General features: G+C 51.0%; 1 protein-coding gene across 4 annotated transcripts in view; it reads right to left on the bottom strand.

The window, feature by feature from the left end:
• The window catches only part of SLC35F5 (solute carrier family 35 member F5), a 203058-nt gene that overhangs the window by 53842 nt on the left and 130657 nt on the right, over window positions 1–18559 (bottom strand). For all 4 annotated transcript variants that reach the window (XM_068246336.1, XM_068246339.1, XM_068246338.1 and 1 more), the window contains 2 exons: window positions 13835–13939; window positions 6279–6438 (listed from right to left, as the gene is read on the bottom strand). In XM_068246336.1, coding sequence (XP_068102437.1) covers window positions 6279–6438; window positions 13835–13939 — 265 coding nt within the window. The remainder of the gene's footprint in view (window positions 1–6278; window positions 6439–13834; window positions 13940–18559) is intronic.

The following is an 18559-nucleotide window of genomic DNA, read 5'->3' as shown; positions in this document are numbered from 1 at the left end:
CCCATCATTGCTGGACCCAGAGAAGCCTTGTGGGACCCACTATCCTGATCCCATCATTGCTGGACCCAGAGAAGCCTCATGAGACCCACTATCCTGATCCCATCATTGCTGGACCCAGAGAAGCCTCATGAGACCCACTATCCTGATCCCATCATTGCTGGACCCAGAGAAGCCTCATGAGACCCACTATCCTGATCCTATCATTGCTGGACCCAGAGATGCCTCATGTGACCCACTATCCTGATCCCATCATTGCTGGACCCAGAGAAGCCTCTTGTGACCCACTATCCTGATCCCATCATTGCTGGACCCAGAGAAGCCTCATGTGACCCACTATCCTGATCCCATCATTGCTGGACCCAGAGATGCCTCATGTGACCCACTATCCTGATCCCATCATTGCTGGACCCAGAGAAGCCTCATGTGACCCACTATCCTGATCCCATCATTGCTGGACCCAGAGAAGCCTCATGTGACCCACTATCCTGATCCCATCATTGCTGGACCCAGAGAAGCCTCATGTGACCCACTATCCTGATCCCATCATTGCTGGACCCAGAGAAGCCTCATGTGACCCACTATCCTGATCCCATCATTGCTGGACCCAGAGAAGCCTCATGTGACCCACTATCCTGATCCCATCATTGCTGGACCCAGAGATGCCTTGTGGAGCCCACTATCCTGATCCCATCATTGCTGGACCTAGAGAAGCCTCATGTGACCCACTATCCTGATCCCATCATTGCTGGACCCAGAGAAGCCTCATGTGACCCACTATCCTGATCCCATCATTGCTGGACCCAGAGAAGCCTCATGTGACCCACTATCCTGATCCCATCATTGCTGGACCCAGAGATGCCTTGTGGGGCCCACTATCCTGATCCCATCATTGCTGGACCCAGAGAAGCCTTGTGGGGCCCACTATCCTGATCCCATCATTGCTGGACCTAGAGAAGCCTCATGTGACTCACTATCCTGATCCCATCATTGCTGGACCCAAAGAAGCCTTGTGGGGCCCACTATCCTGATCCCATCATTGCTGGACCCAGAGAAGCCTTGTGGGACCCACTATCCTGATCCCATCATTGCTGGACCCAGAGATGCCTTGTGGGGCCCACTATCCTGATCCCATCATTGCTGGACCCAGAGAAGCCTCATGTGACCCACTATCCTGATCCCATCATTGCTGGACCCAGAGAAGCCTCATGTGACCCACTATCCTGATCCCATCATTGCTGGACCCAGAGATGCCTCATGTGACCAACTATCCTGATCCCATCATTGCTGGACCCAGAGAAGCCTCATGTGACCCACTATCCTGATCCCATCATTGCTGGACCCAGAGAAGCCTCATGTGACCCACTATCCTGATCCCATCATTGCTGGACCCAGAGAAGCCTCATGTGACCCACTATCCTGATCCCATCATTGCTGGACCCAGAGAAGCCTCATGTGACCCACTATCCTGATCCCATCATTGCTGGACCCAGAGAAGCCTCATGTGACCCACTATCCTGATCCCATCATTGCTGGACCCAGAGAAGCCTCATGAGACCCACTATCCTGATCCCATCATTGCTGGACCCAGAGAAGCCTCATGAGACCCACTATCCTGATCCCATCATTGCTGGACCCAGAGAAGCCTCATGTGACCCACTATCCTGATCCCATCATTGCTGGACCCATAGAAGCCTCATGTGACCCACTATCCTGATCCCATCATTGCTGGACCCAGAGAAGCCTTGTGGGACCCACTATCCTGATCCCATCATTGCTGGACCTAGAGAAGCCTCATGTGACCCACTTTCCTGATCCCATCATTACTGGACCCAGAGAAGCCTCATGTGACCCACTATCCTGATCCCATCATTGCTGGACCCATAGAAGCCTCATGTGACCCACTATCCTGATCCCATCATTGCTGGACTCAGAGAAGCCTTGTGGGGCCCACTATCCTGATCCCATCATTGCTGGACCCAGAGATGCCTCATCTGACCCACTATCCTGATCCCATCATTGCTGGACCCAGAGATGCCTCATGTGACCCACTATCCTGATCCCATCATTGCTGGACCCAGGGAAGCCTCATGTGACCCACTATCCTGATCCCATCATTGCTGGACCCAGAGAAGCCTCATGTGACCCACTATCCTGATCCCATCATTGCTGGACCCAGAGAAGCCTCATGTGACCCACTATCCTGATCCCATCATTGCTGGACCCAGAGAAGCCTCATGTGACCCACTATCCTGATCCCATCATTGCTGGACCCAGAGATGCCTCATCTGACCCACTATCCTGATCCCATCATTGCTGGACCCAGAGAAGCCTCATGTGGCCAACTATCCTGATCCCATCATTGCTGGACCCAGAGAAGCCTCATGTGACCCACTATCCTGATCCCATCATTGCTGGACCCAGAGAAGCCTTGTGGGACCCACTATCCTGATCCCATCATTGCTGGACCCAGAGAAGCCTCATGTGACCCACTATCCTGATCCCATCATTGCTAGACCCAGAGAAGCCTTGTGGGACCCACTATCCTGATCCCATCATTGCTGGACCCAGAGAAGCCTCATGTGACCCACTATCCTGATCCCATCATTGCTGGACCCAGAGAAGCCTCATGAGACCCACTATCCTGATCCCATCATTGCTGCACCCAGAGAAGCCTCATGTGACCCACTATCCTGATCCCATCATTGCTGGACCCAGAGAAGCCTCATGTGACCCACTATCCTGATCCCATCATTGCTGGACCCAGAGATGCCTCATGAGACCCACTATCCTGATCCCGTCATTGCTGGACCCAGAGATGCCTTGTGGGGCCCACTATCCTGATCCCATCATTGCTGGACCCAGAGAAGCCTCATGTGACCCACTATCCTGATCCCATCATTGCTGGACCCAGAGAAGCCTCATGAGACCCACTATCCTGATCCCATCATTGCTGGACCCAGAGAAGCCTTGTGTGACCCACTATCCTGATCCCATCATTGCTGGACCCAGAGAAGCCTCATGTGACCACTATCCTGATCCCGTCATTGCTGGACCCAGAGAAGCCTCATGTGACCCACTATCCTGATCCCATCATTGCTGGACCCAGAGAAGCCTTGTGTGACCCACTATCCTGATCCCATCATTGCTGGACCCAGAGAAGCCTCATGTGACCCACTATCCTGATCCCATCATTGCTGGACCCAGAGAAGCCTTGTGTGACCCACTATCCTGATCCCATCATTGCTGGACCCAGAGAAGCCTCATGTGACCACTATCCTGATCCCGTCATTGCTGGACCCAGAGAAGCCTCATGTGACCCACTATCCTGATCCCATCATTGCTGGACCCAGAGAAGCCTCATGTGACCCACTATCCTGATCCCATCATTGCTGGACCCAGAGAAGCCTTGTGGGGCCCACTATCCTGATCCCATCATTGCTGGACCCAGAGATGCCTTGTGGGGCCCACTATCCTGATCCCATCATTGCTGGACCTAGAGAAGCCTCATGTGACCCACTATCCTGATCCCATCATTGCTGGACCCAGAGAAGCCTCATGAGACCCACTATCCTGATCCCATCATTGCTGGACCCAGAGATGCCTCATGAGACCCACTATCCTGATCCCATCATTGCTGGACCCAGAGATGCCTCATGTGACCCACTATCCTGATCCCATCATTGCTGGACCCAGAGAAGCCTCATGTGACCCACTGTCCTGATCCCATCATTGCTGGACCCAGAGAAGCCTCATGTGACCCACTATCCTGATCCCATCATTGCTGGACCCAGAGAAGCCTCGTGTGACCCACTATCCTGATCCCATCATTGCTGGACCCAGAGAAGCCTCATGTGACCCACTATCCTGATCCCATCATTGCTGGACCCAGAGAAGCCTCATGTGACCCACTATCCTGATCCCATCATTGCTGGACCCAGAGAAGCCTCATGTGACCCACTATCCTGATCCCATCATTGCTGGACCCAGAGAAGCCTCATGAGACCCACTATCCTGATCCCATCATTGCTGGACCCAGAGAAGCCTTGTGGGGCCCACTATCCTGATCCCATCATTGCTGGACCCAGAGAAGCCTCATGTGACCCACTATCCTGATCCCATCATTGCTGGACCCAGAGAAGCCTCATGTGACCCACTATCCTGATCCCATCATTGCTGGACCCAGAGAAGCCTCATGAGACCCACTATCCTGATCCCATCATTGCTGGATCCCAGAGAAGCCTCATGTGGCCAACTATCCTGATCCCATCATTGCTGGACCCAGAGAAGCCTCATGAGACCCACTATCCTGATCCCATCATTGCTGGACCCAGAGAAGCCTCATGTGACCCACTATCCTGATCCCATCATTGCTGGACCCAGAGAAGCCTCATGAGACCCACTATCCTGATCCCATCATTGCTGGACCCAGAGAAGCCTCATGTGACCCACTATCCTGATCCCATCATTGCTGGACCCAGAGAAGCCTCGTGAGACCCACTATCCTGATCCCATCATTGCTGGACCCAGAGAAGCCTCGTGAGACCCACTATCCTGATCCCATCATTGCTGGACCCAGAGATGCCTCATGAGACCCACTATCCTGATCCCATCATTGCTGGACCCAGAGAAGCCTCATGTGACCCACTATCCTGATCCCATCATTGCTGGACCCAGAGAAGCCTCATGAGACCCACTATCCTGATCCCATCATTGCTGGACCCAGAGAAGCCTTGTGGGGCCCACTATCCTGATCCCATCATTGCTGGACCCAGAGAAGCCTCATGTGACCCACTATCCTGATCCCATCATTGCTGGACCCAGAGAAGCCTCATGTGACCCACTATCCTGATCCCATCATTGCTGGACCCAGAGAAGCCTCATGTGACCCACTATCCTGATCCCATCATTGCTGGACCCAGAGAAGCCTCATGTGACCCACTATCCTGATCCCATCATTGCTGGACCCAGAGAAGCCTCATGTGACCCACTATCCTGATCCCATCATTGCTGGACCCAGAGAAGCCTCATGTGACCCACTATCCTGATCCCATCATTGCTGGACCCAGAGAAGCCTCATGTGACCCACTATCCTAATCCCATCATTGCTGGACCCAGAGAAGCCTCATGTGACCCACTATCCTGATCCCATCATTGCTGGACCCAGAGAAGCCTCATGTGACCCACTATCCTGATCCCATCATTGCTGGACCCAGAGAAGCCTCATGTGACCCACTATCCTGATCCCATCATTGCTGGACCCAGAGAAGCCTCATGTGACCCACTATCCTGATCCCATCATTGCTGGACCCAGAGAAGCCTCATGAGACCCACTATCCTGATCCCATCATTGCTGGACCCAGAGAAGCCTCATGTGACCCACTATCCTGATCCCATCATTGCTGGACCCAGAGAAGCCTCATGAGACCCACTATCCTGATCCCATCATTGCTGCACCCAGAGAAGCCTCATGAGACCCACTATCCTGATCCCATCATTGCTGGACCCAGAGAAGCCTCATGTGACCCACTATCCTGATCCCATCATTGCTGGACCTAGAGAAGCCTCATGTGACCCACTATCCTGATCCCATCATTGCTGGACCCAGAGAAGCCTCATGTGACCCACTATCCTGATCCCATCATTGCTGGACCCAGAGAAGCCTCATGTGACCCACTATCCTGATCCCATCATTGCTGGACCCAGAGAAGCCTCGTGAGACCCACATCATTGCTGGATTGGCCTGTGACCCCCCCCCCCCCGTAATGCTCTGTGATGAGCTGACCCAGTTAGAGCAGGGCCTGTGACCCCCCCCCCCCTGTAATGCTCTGTGATGGGCTGACCCTCGTCTCAGGAAACTGAAAGGTGGTCCTTCAGGGGTTCCCATGTACTTCAGTGCTGCAGCAGGATAAAAGCCCTGGAAAGAGACCATGAATAAGACTAATGAGAATCTCTGACAAGGAAGGATTCCAACTGGTCCTGATCATTGGGCCTCAGCGGGGAGATGCTTGGCTTGGATCTTGTCTCAGTATGGTGGCTGCAGAGGGTCATGGGAGGATACAATGAGCCACCCTGGCCAGGACCAGACTGCATGGCTGGATAAACAGGCGTGGGAGGGGCTTCACCATTGTGGGACTGAAAACTGATGAGGATTCTTATTGTCAGGAGATAAATCAGTGCCTGGAAAATGTGTAGAATGGAGGGGAGAGGGTGTGGCCTTGAGCAGCCAATGTTCCTCCAGATACACATCTCATGAAGGATATGAACCTTCATATACTCACCAGAGCCACAGGAACTCCGACAGCACGGTGCCCACCAGACCATTAATGACCAGGTACATCCACACTAGCTTATTAGGAAGTTCAAAGGCTTCAACGCTAGTATAATGGAGCAAGAAGAAGCCAGGCCAGAGCAAGAGGAGATTAAAGAGCCCCACAAAACCTGCAAGATAAAGCAAACCTATTGTACCATGTATGGGCACCATCAGACAGAAGATCAGAGATCCTGGTACACGCCGTGTGAAAGCTGCTTCCAAATCACCAACGGAGGAGGGATGGAGGAGGGTGTGCAGCTGAGGGAGCAGGAGACAGGGGAGCAGGACAGGAAACAGAGGAGGGGTGGATGAGGGAGCAGGAGACAGGGGAGCAGGACAGGATACAGAGGAGGGGGGATGAGGGAGCAGGAGACAGGGGAGCAGGACAGGATACAGAGGAGGGGGGATGAGGGAGCAGGAGACAGAGGAGGGGTGGATGAGGGAGCAGGAGACAGGGGAGCAGGACAGGATACAGAGGAGGGGTGGATGAGGGAGCAGGAGACAGGGGAGCAGGACAGGATACAGAGGAGGGGGGATGAGGGAGCAGGAGACAGGGGAGCAGGACAGGGTACAGAGGAGGGGTGGATGAGGGAGCAGGAGACAGGGGAGCAGGACAGGATACAGAGGAGGGGTGGATGAGGGAGCAGGAGACAGGGGAGCAGGACAGGGTACAGAGGAGGGGTGGATGAGGGAGCAGGAGACAGGGGTGCAGGACAGGATACAGAGGAAGGTGGATGAGGGAGCAGGAGACAGGGGAGCAGGACAGGATACAGAGGAAGGTGGATGAGGGAGCAGGAGACAGGGGAGCAGGACAGGATACAGAGGAAGGTGGATGAGGGAGCAGGAGACAGGGGAGCAGGACAGGGTACAGGGGAGGGGGGGATGAGGGAGCAGGAGACAGGGGAACAGGACAGGAGACACAGGAGGGGTGGATGAGGGAGCAGGAGACAGGGGAGCAGGACAGGATACAGAGGAGGGGTGGATGAGGGAGCAGGAGAAAGGGGAGCAGGACAGGATACAGAGGAGGGGTGGATGAGGGAGCAGGAGACAGGGGAGCAAGACAGGATACAGAGGAGGGGTGGATGAGGGAGCAGGAGACAGGGGAGCAGGACAGGAGACACAGGAGGGGTGGATGAGGGAGCAGGAGACAGGGGAGCAGGAGAGAATACAGAGGGGTGGATGAGGGAGCAGGAGACAGGGGAGCAGGACAGGATACAGAGGAGGGGTGGATGAGGGAGCAGGAGACAGGGAGCAGGAGAGGATACAGAGGAGGGGTGGATGAGGGAGCAGGAGACAGGGGAGCAGGAGAGAATACAGAGGGGTGGATGAGGGAACAGGAGACAGGGGAGCAGGACAGGATACAGGGGAGGGGTGGATGAGGGAGCAGGAGACAGGGGAGCAGGACAGGATACAGAGGAGGGGTGGATGAGGGAGCAGGAGACAGGGGAGCAGGAGAGGATACAGAGGAGGGGTGGATGAGGGAGGAGGAGACAGGGGAGCAGGACAGGATACACAGGAGGGGTAGATGAGTGAGCAGGAGACAGGGGAGCAGGACAGGATACAGAGGGGTGGATGAGGGAGCAGGAGACAGGGGAGCAGGACAGGATACAGGGGAGGGGTGGATGAGGGAGCAGGAGACAGGGGAGCAGGACAGGATACAGAGGAGGGGTGGATGAGGGAGCAGGAGACAGGGGAGCAGGACAGGATACAGAGGGGTGGATGAGGGAGCAGGAGACAGGGGAGCAGGACAGGATACAGAGGAGGGGTGGATGAGGGAGCAGGAGACAGGGGAGCAGGACAGGATACAGAGGGGTGGATGAGGGAGCAGGAGACAGGAGAGCAGGACAGGATACAGGGGAGGGGTGGATGAGGAAGCAGGAGACAGGGGAGCAGGACAGGATACAGAGGGGTGGATGAGGGAGCAGGAGACAGGGGAGCAGGAGAGGATACAGAGGAGGGGTGGATGAGGGAGGAGGAGGAGACAGGGGAGCAGGACAGGATACACAGGAGGGGTAGATGAGTGAGCAGGAGACAGGGGAGCAGGACAGGATACAGAGGAGGGGTGGATGAGGGAGGAGGAGACAGGGGAGCAGGACAGGATACCCAGGAGGGGTGGATGAGGGAGCAGGAGACAGGGGAGCAGGACAGGATACAGAGGAGGGGTGGATAAGGGAGCAGGAGACAGGGGAGCAGGACAGGAGACACAGGAGGGGTGGATGAGGGAGCAGGAGACAGGGGAGCAGGAGAGAATACAGAGGGGTGGATGAGGGAGCAGGAGACAAGGGAGCAGGACAGGATACAGAGGAGGGGTGGATGAGGGAGCAGGAGACAGGGGAGCAGGACAGGATACAGAGGAGGGGTGGATGAGGGAGCAGGAGACAGGGGAGCAGGACAGGATACAGAGGGGTGGATGAGGGAGAAGGAGACAGGGGAGCAGGACAGGATACAGGGGAGGGGTGGATGAGGGAGCAGGAGACAGGGGAGCAGGACAGGATACAGAGGAGGGGTGGATGAGGGAGCAGGAGACAGGGGAGCAGGACAGGATACAGAGGGGTGGATGAGGGAGCAGGAGACAGGGGAGCAGGACAGGATACAGAGGAGGGGTGGATGAGGGAGCAGGAGACAGGGGAGCAGGAGAGGATACAGAGGAGGGGTGGATGAGGGAGGAGGAGACAGGGGAGCAGGACAGGATACAGGGGAGGGGTGGATGAGGGAGCAGGAGACAGGGGAGCAGGACAGGATACAGAGGGGAGGATGAGGGAGCAGGAGACAGTGGAGCAGGAGAGGATACAGAGGGGTGGATGAGGGAGCAGGAGACAGTGGAGCAGGAGAGGATACAGTGGAGGGGTGGATGAGGGAGGAGGAGACAGGGGAGCAGGACAGGATACACAGGAGGGGTAGATGAGTGAGCAGGAGACAGGGGAGCAGGACAGGATACAGAGGAGGGGTGGATGAGGGAGGAGGAGACAGGGGAGCAGGACAGGATACACAGGAGGGGTGGATGAGGGAGCAGGAGACAGGGGAGCAGGACAGGATACAGAGGAGGGGTGGATGAGGGAGCAGGAGACAGGGGAGCAGGACAGGCTACAGAGGAGGGGTGGATGAGGGAGCAGGAGACAGGGGAGCAGGACAGGATATAGAGGAGGGGTGGATGAGGGAGCAGGAGACAGGGGAGCAGGACAGGATACAGAGGAAGGTGGATGAGGGAGCAGGAGACAGGGGAGCAGGACAGGACACAGAGAAGGGGTGGATGAGGGAGCAGGACAGGATACAGAGGAGGGGTGGATGAGGGAGCAGGAGACAGGGGAGCAGGGCAGGATACAGTGAAGGGGTGGATGAGGGAGCAGGAGACAGGGGAGCAGGACAGGATAGACAAGGGGTGGATGAGGGAGCAGGAGACAGGGGAGCAGGACAGGATACACAGGAGGGGTGGATGAGGGAGCAGGAGACAGGGAGCAGGAGAGGATACAGAGGAGGGGTGTATGAGGGAGCAGGAGACAGGGGAGCAGGAGAGGATACAGGGGAGGGGTGGATGAGGGAGCAGGAGACAGGGGAGCAGGACAGGATACAGTTGAGGGGTGGATGAGGGAGCAGGAGACAGGGGAGCAGGAGAGGATACAGAGGAGGGGTGGATGAGGGAGCAGGAGACAGGGGAGCAGGACAGGATACAGGGGAGGGGGGATGAGGGAGCAGGAGACAGGGGAGCAGGACAGAATATAGGGGAGGGGTGGATGAGGGAGGAGACAGGGGAGTAGGACAGGACACAGAGGAGGGGTGGATGAGGGAGCAGGAGACAGGGAAGCAGGACAGGACACAGAGGAGGGTGGATGAGGGAGCAGGAGACAGGGGAGCAGGAGAGAATACAGAGGAGGGGTGGATGAGGGAGCAGGAGACAGGGGAGCAGGACAGGATACAGAGGAGGGGTGGATGAGGGAGCAGGAGACAGGGGAGCAGGACAGGATACAGAGGAGGGGTGGATGAGGGAGCAGGAGACAGGGGAGCAGGAGAGGATACAGGAGAGGGGTGGATGAGGGAGCAGGAGACAGGGGAGCAGGACATGATACAGAGGAGGGGTGGATGAGGGAGCAGGAGACAGGGGAGCAGGACAGGATACAGAGGAGGGGTGGATGAGGGAGCAGGAGACAGGGGAGCAGGGCAGGATACAGGGGAGGGGTGGATGAGGGAGCAGGAGACAGGGGAGCAGGACAGGATACAGAGGAGGGGTGGATGAGGGAGCAGGATACAGGGGAGCAGGATACAGGGGAGCAGGACAGGATACAATTTATAAGTACTAACATATGACGCAGTGTGGGACATTAGTTTAGGTTACAGACAATATTTAGGGGTGACATACAGCAATATGACAATACAGGAATACATGCAGACCAGATCACACAGTATGGCTATCATTCATAAAGCATTTGCGCATGCGGAAATGCTTAAAACAGCTGACTTTACCGAACACTCTGAAAGTTCAGCATTCATAAAGGCTCTTTCCGCATGAAAAAATGACACTGCCGAGCAGAGTGATAAATCACCGCCTTGTGCGGTGATTATCGGTACAAATGTAGCAAAATGTTCATTCATAAAGATCACCGCAAGCGGTGTGAGGTCGGGAAGTACCGCTCCCTCTGATGTGGCGATACCAATGTAAGTGAATGGAGACACACAGACCTCCCAGGCAGCTGCAGCAGAGCGGAACACGGAGAAATGTATCAACTCGGCTGCTTCCTGTGCTTCCGCAAGCCTACCGCCTGCCTACCGCCAGCCTAGTTCGGGGAATCTCCGCACTGCTTCCGCACATGGATACTTTTTTCTGAATGCCCACCCAGAAGTCTAAAAATCCGCCAGCGGTGTTTTCCCGCACTGATTCTCCATACCGACAGCCTGTTCATGAATGATAGCCTATGAGTACAAAGTAATTCTTAGTCACTGGATGGGAGCATGGAGATTAGGCAAGTTAGGTTCACTCAGATGTATAGCATGGGTGCACAGTAATGGAGGTGCATGATCAGGTAGGAGACATAAGGAGGAGGGCCCTGCCCAAAGGCTTACAATCTAGAGGGAGACGTGGGGACACGAGAGGTAGGGGACCAGAGTTCAGCTGTAGGTTTAGAGCACTTGTGAGGGGTAGTAGGCCAGAGTGAAAAGGTGAGTTTTAAAGAGACTCTGTAACATTAAAAAGATCCCCTGGGGGGTACTCACCTCGAGTGGGGGAAGCCTCCGGATCCTAATGAGGCTTCCCACGCGGTCCTCTGTCCCACGGGGGTCTCGCCGCAGCCCTCTGAACAGCCGGCGACTGTGCCGACTGTCAGTTCAATATTTACCTTTGCTGGCTCCAGCGGGGGCGCTGTGGCGGCTTTCCGTTCCGAACTACACGGAAATACCCGATCTCATTCGGGTCCGCTCTACTGCGCAGGCGCAGGAAACTTGCGCCTGCGCAGTAGAGCGGACCCGACGGCGATCGGGTATTTCCGTGTAGTTCAAAGCTGACAGCAGTCAGAGCGCCTGCGCAGGAGCCAGGAAGGTAAATATTGACGTCACCGCTGCCCGGACTCCACGGAGGGCTGCAGCGAGACCCCTGACGGATGGAGGACGGCGTGGGAAGCCTCATTAGGATCCGGAGGCTTCCCCCACCCGAGGTGAGTACCCCCCAGGGGATCTTTTCATGTTACAGATCCTCTTTAAGGGCCTTCTTGAAGGTGTTGAAGGAGGGGGCTGCCCTAATGGGTGGAGGTAGGGAGTTCCATAGTGTTGGAGCAGCTCTTTAGAAGTCCTGGAGGTGTGCATGGGACTGGGTGATGCGGGGGGCGGTCAGGCGAAGTTCATTGGAGGAGCGGAGTGAGCGGCTAGGTGTGTATCTCTGAGTAAGATTGGAAATTTGTGGACGGATTTGTAGGTCAGACACAATATCTTGAATCTGATTCTGGACTAGATAGGAAGCCAGTGGAGGGATTCAAGGAGGGAATCCGCCGTGGTGGAGCGATTCCTCAAGGATACCAAAACCATGATCCTGGAGTGGCCTGTACAGAGCACAGACATCAATCCTATTGAGAATCTGTGGCAGGTACTCAGAGTGAATGTCCATGCTTGGAAACCATGCAATTTGGACCGGCTAGAACAGTTTACAATGGAAGACCGGGCAAAAATCTCGCAGGAGACCTGTGCCAACCTAGTAAAGAGATAGTCAACAGTGTACCCTTTGTGAGCCACAACTGATGACAATTATTGGCCAAGGGGCTAACAATTTTGGATGTCTCATTTCTGCCCTTTCTTGTTTCAACTCGGTGTATCAATAAAATATCCTCATTTAACTTAGTGGACACTGCTTTTTTATAGTGCAAGGGGTTAACTAGAAATCCCCGGGCCCCCCTGCAAAAAAAAAAAAAATCCGCCCTTCCCTCCCTAGGGCCCGCTCAGGGACTTTTGGGGGGCAGGAGGGGTCGCAACATAAGAGGAGAGCGTGGCCGCAGATCGGTGGGGAGGGGGGACATAACCCCCCCCCCACCTCGGGCTCTCCTCTCAGCGCTCCCCTCCTGCAAAAATTAGCGGCAGCGGGCGGGCGGCGTCAGGCTGAACACATTACCTCCTTAGCGCCAGAGGCCTCTCATCTCTAAGAGCTTCATGTTACTTCCTGTTTACACAGGAAATAACATAACAGGAAGTAACATGAAGCACTTAGAGATCGGAATCTCCGATGCGATGGAGGTATGTATTCAGTCTACCGCCGCCCGCTGCCGCTAATTATTGCAGGAGGGGGAGCATCCCCTATTGTTACGCCGGTGAGTGTATTTGTTTCCAAATAACAAACACTTGCTGTTAATGGTCATTTTCATAGAAAAGTCAAAAGTGCTGTCTAATTCCATAACAGTGGAGGGGGGAGGGGGGCTAGCACTGTTTGCCACAACTGTAAAGTCCAAGGAATTAGTCCTGTATCCATACGGAGGCCATTGCTTGCTCCAAGAAGCACCTTCACTCCCGTAACTACTGGTGCCAAGGGTTTGGAGAACTGTGTGGTCCAGCAGAGTCACACTGGCTATTGGTAATCATGAGCAGATAAGGACAAGGCTGGAGGAACCCCCCCCCCCCCGTGAGGCTGGAGGAACCCCCCCCCCCCCGTGAAGCTGGAGGAACCCCCCCCCCCCGTGAGGCTGGAGGAACCCCCGTGAGGCTGGAGTAACCCCCGTGATGTTGGAGGAAACCCTGTGAGGCTGAAGGAACCCCGTGAGGCTGGAGGAACCCCTGTAATATTGGAGGAACCCCCGTGAGGCTGGAGGAACCCCCGTAATATTGGAGGAACCCCCGTGAGGCTGGAGGAACCCCCGTGAGGCTGGAGAACCTGGTGCAGTGAGAATGTGACTCTTTAGTGATCAGAACTCCCTGCGGCAGAAACAGGAGAAGGTTTGGATGATTCTCTGATATATAGGGACGCTGACACATGGAGCACAGCGGGGCATTACCGTCTCTGGATCAGCTGCTATTTCTGGGTAAACTGAAGGATTACGCTTCTCTTACCAAACTTACCGAAAAACATGGGAATATCCAGCTTGTCCTCGCGATCCACCTTCCGCTTTATCATGACGACATAGACGGCGTAGAGTGCTGCTCCGAGCAACGACCACAGGCACCCTGAGGGGGGAGACCTCCATTAGCTTGAGACTTGTCCAAACACAACATAATCCTATACAAGACTATACAACACACAGTGCTATACCATACAACACAACACAATCCTATACAACACGGTATATTCCTATACAACATAACACAACACAGTACTACACAACAGAGCACAGTGCTATACCATACAACACAACACAACCCTATACAACACGGTATATTCCTATACAACATAACACAACACAGTACTACACAACAGAGCACAGTGCTATACCATACAACACAACACAATCCTATACAACACAGTATATTCCTATACAACACAACACAACACAGTACTACACAACAGAGCACAGTGCTATACCATACAACACAACACAATCCTATACAACACAGTATATTCCTATAAAACATAACACAACACAGTACTACACAACAGAGCACAGTACTATACCATACAACACAACACAACCCTATACAACACAGTATATTCCTATACAACATAACACAACACAGTACTACACAACAGAGCACAGTGCTATACCATACAACACAACACAATCCTATACAACACGGTATATTCCTATACAACATAACACAACACAGTACTACACAACAGAGCACAGTGCTATACCATACAACACAACACAATCCTATACAACACGGTATATTCCTATACAACATAACACAACACAGTACTACACAACAGAGCACAGTGCTATACCATACAACACAACACAACCCTATACAACACAGTATATTCCTATACAACACAACACAACACAGTACTACACAACAGAGCACAGTGCTATACCATACAACACAACACAATCCTATACAACACAGTATATTCCTATAAAACATAACACAACACAGTACTACACAACAGAGCACAGTACTATACCATACAACACAACACAACCCTATACAACACGGTATATTCCTATACAACATAACACAACACAGTACTACACAGCACAACAGAGCACAGTGCTATACCATACAACACAACACAATCCTATACAACACGGTATATTCCTATACAACATAACACAACACAGTACTACACAACAGAGCACAGTGCTATACCATACAACACAACACAATCCTATACAACACAGTATATTCCTATACAACATAACACAACACAGTACTACACAACAGAGCACAGTGCTATACCATACAACACAACACAATCCTATACAACACAGTATATTCCTATACAACACAACACAGTACTACACAACAGAGCACAGTGCTATACCATACAACACAACACAATCCTATACAACACAGTATATTCCTATAAAACATAACACAACACAGTACTACACAACAGAGCACAGTACTATACCATACAACACAACACAACCCTATACAACACGGTATATTCCTATACAACATAACACAACACAGCACAGTGCTATACCATACAACACAACACAATCCTATACAACACGGTATATTCCTATACAACATAACACAACACAGTACTACACAACAGAGCACAGTGCTATACCATACAACACAACACAATCCTATACAACACGATATATTCCTACACAACATAACACAACACAGTACTACACAACACAACAGAGCACAGTGCTATACCATACAACACAACACAATCCTATACAACACGATATATTCCTATACAACATAACACAACACAGTACTACACAACAGAGCACAGTGCTATACCATACAACACAACACAATCCTATACAACACGATATATTCCTACACAACATAACACAACACAGTACTACACAACACAACAGAGCACAGTGCTATACCATACAACACAACACAACCCTATACAACACAGTATATTCCAATACAACATAACACAACACAGTACTACACAACACAACAGAGCACAGTGCTATACCATACAACACAACACAATCCTATACAACACAGTATATTCCTATACAACCTAACACAACACAGTACTACACAACAGAGCACAGTGCTATACCATACAACACAACCCTATACAACACAGTATATTCCTATACAACACAACACAACACAGTACTACACAACACAACAGAGCACAGTGCTATACCATACAACACAACACAATCCTATACAACACAGTATATTCCTATACAACATAACACAACACAGTACTACACAACAGAGCACAGTGCTATACCATACAACACAACACAACCCTATACAACACAGTATATTCCTATACAACACAACACAACACAGTACTACACAACACAACAGAGCACAGTGCTATACCATACAACACAACACAATCCTATACAACAAAGTATATTCCTATACAACATAACACAACACAGTACTACACAACAGAGCACAGTGCTATACCATACAACACAGTATATTCCTATACAACACAACACAACACAGTACTACACAACACAACAGAGCACAGTGCTATACCATACAACACAACACAATCCTATACAACACAGTATATTCCTATACAACCTAACACAACACAGTACTACACAACACAACAGAGCACAGTGCTATACCATACAACACAACACAATCCTATACAACACGGTATATTCCTATACAACATAACACAACACAGTACTACACAACAGAGCACAGTGCTATACCATACAACACAACACAATCCTATACAACACAGTATATTCCTATACAACATAACACAACACAGTACTACACAACAGAGCACAGTGCTATACCATACAACACAACACAACCCTATACAACACAGTATATTCCTATACAACACAACACAACACAGTACTACACAGCACAACAGAGCACAGTGCTATACCATACAACACAACACAATCCTATACAACACAGTATATTCCTATACAACATAACACAACACAACACAACAGAGCACAGTGCTATACCATACAACACAACACAATCCTATACAACACGATATATTCCTATACAACATAACACAACACAACACAGTACTACACAACACAACAGAGCACAGTGCTATACCATACAACACAACACAATCCTATACAACACAGTATATTCCTATACAACATAACACAACACAGTACTACACAACACAACAGAGCACAGTGCTATACCATACAACACAACACAATCCTATACAACACAGTATATTCCTATACAACATAACACAACACAACACAGTACTACACAACACAACAGAGCACAGTGCTATACCAGACAACACAACACAATCCTATACAACACGGTATATTCCTATACAACATAACACAACACAGTACTACACAACAGAGCACAGTGCTATACCATACAACACAACACAATCCTATACAACACAGTATATTCCTATACAACATAACACAACACAGTACTACACAACAGAGCACAGTGCTATACCATACAACACAACACAATCCTATACAACACAGTATATTCCTATACAACACAACACAACACAGTACTACACAACAGAGCACAGTGCTATACCATACAACACAACACAAGCCTATACAACACAGTATATTCCTATACAACACAACACAACACAGTACTACACAACAGAGCACAGTGCTATACCATACAACACAACACAATCCTATACAACACGGTATATTCCTATACAACATAACACAACACAACACAGTACTACACAACAGAGCACAGTGCTATACCATACAACACAACACAACCCTATACAACACGATATATTCCTATACAACATAACACAACACAGTACTACACAACAGAGCACAGTGCTATACCATACAACACAACACAATCCTATACAACACGGTATATTCCTATACAACATAACACAACACAACACAGTACTACACAACAGAGCACAGTGCTATACCATACAACACAACACAACCCTATACAACACGATATATTCCTATACAACATAACACAACACAGTACTACACAACAGAGCACAGTGCTATACCATACAACACAACACAATCCTATACAACACAGTATATTTCTATACAACATAACACAACACAACACAGTACTACACAACACAACAGAGCACAGTGCTATACAACACAACACAACACAATCCTATACAACACAGTATATTTCTATACAACATAACACAACACAGTACTACACAACACAACAGAGCACAGTGCTATACCATACAACACAACACAACCCTATACAACACGGTATATTCCTATACAACTTAACACAACACAGTACAACACAACACAACAGAGCACAGTGCTATACCATACAACACAACACAATCCTATACAACATAACACAACACAGTACTACACAACACAACACAATCCTATACAACACAGTATATTTCTATACAACATAACACAACACAGTACAACACAACACAATCCTATACAACACAGTATATTTCTACACAACATAACACAACACAGTACTACACAACACAACAGAGCACAGTGCTATACCATACAACACAACACAATCCTATACAACACAGTATATTTCTATACAACATAACACAACACAGTACTACACAACACAACAGAGCACAGTGCTATACCATACAACACAACACAACCCTATACAACACAATATATTCCTATACAACATAACACAACACAACACAGTACTACACAACACAACAGAGCACAGTGCTATACCATACAACACAACACAACCCTATACAACACGGTATATTCC

Source organism: Hyperolius riggenbachi, chromosome 7 (assembly GCF_040937935.1).
Source record: "Hyperolius riggenbachi isolate aHypRig1 chromosome 7, aHypRig1.pri, whole genome shotgun sequence".
In the NCBI taxonomy this organism is placed as follows: Eukaryota; Metazoa; Chordata; class Amphibia; order Anura; family Hyperoliidae; genus Hyperolius; species Hyperolius riggenbachi.
This window is presented reverse-complemented; position numbering and strand designations above follow the sequence as displayed.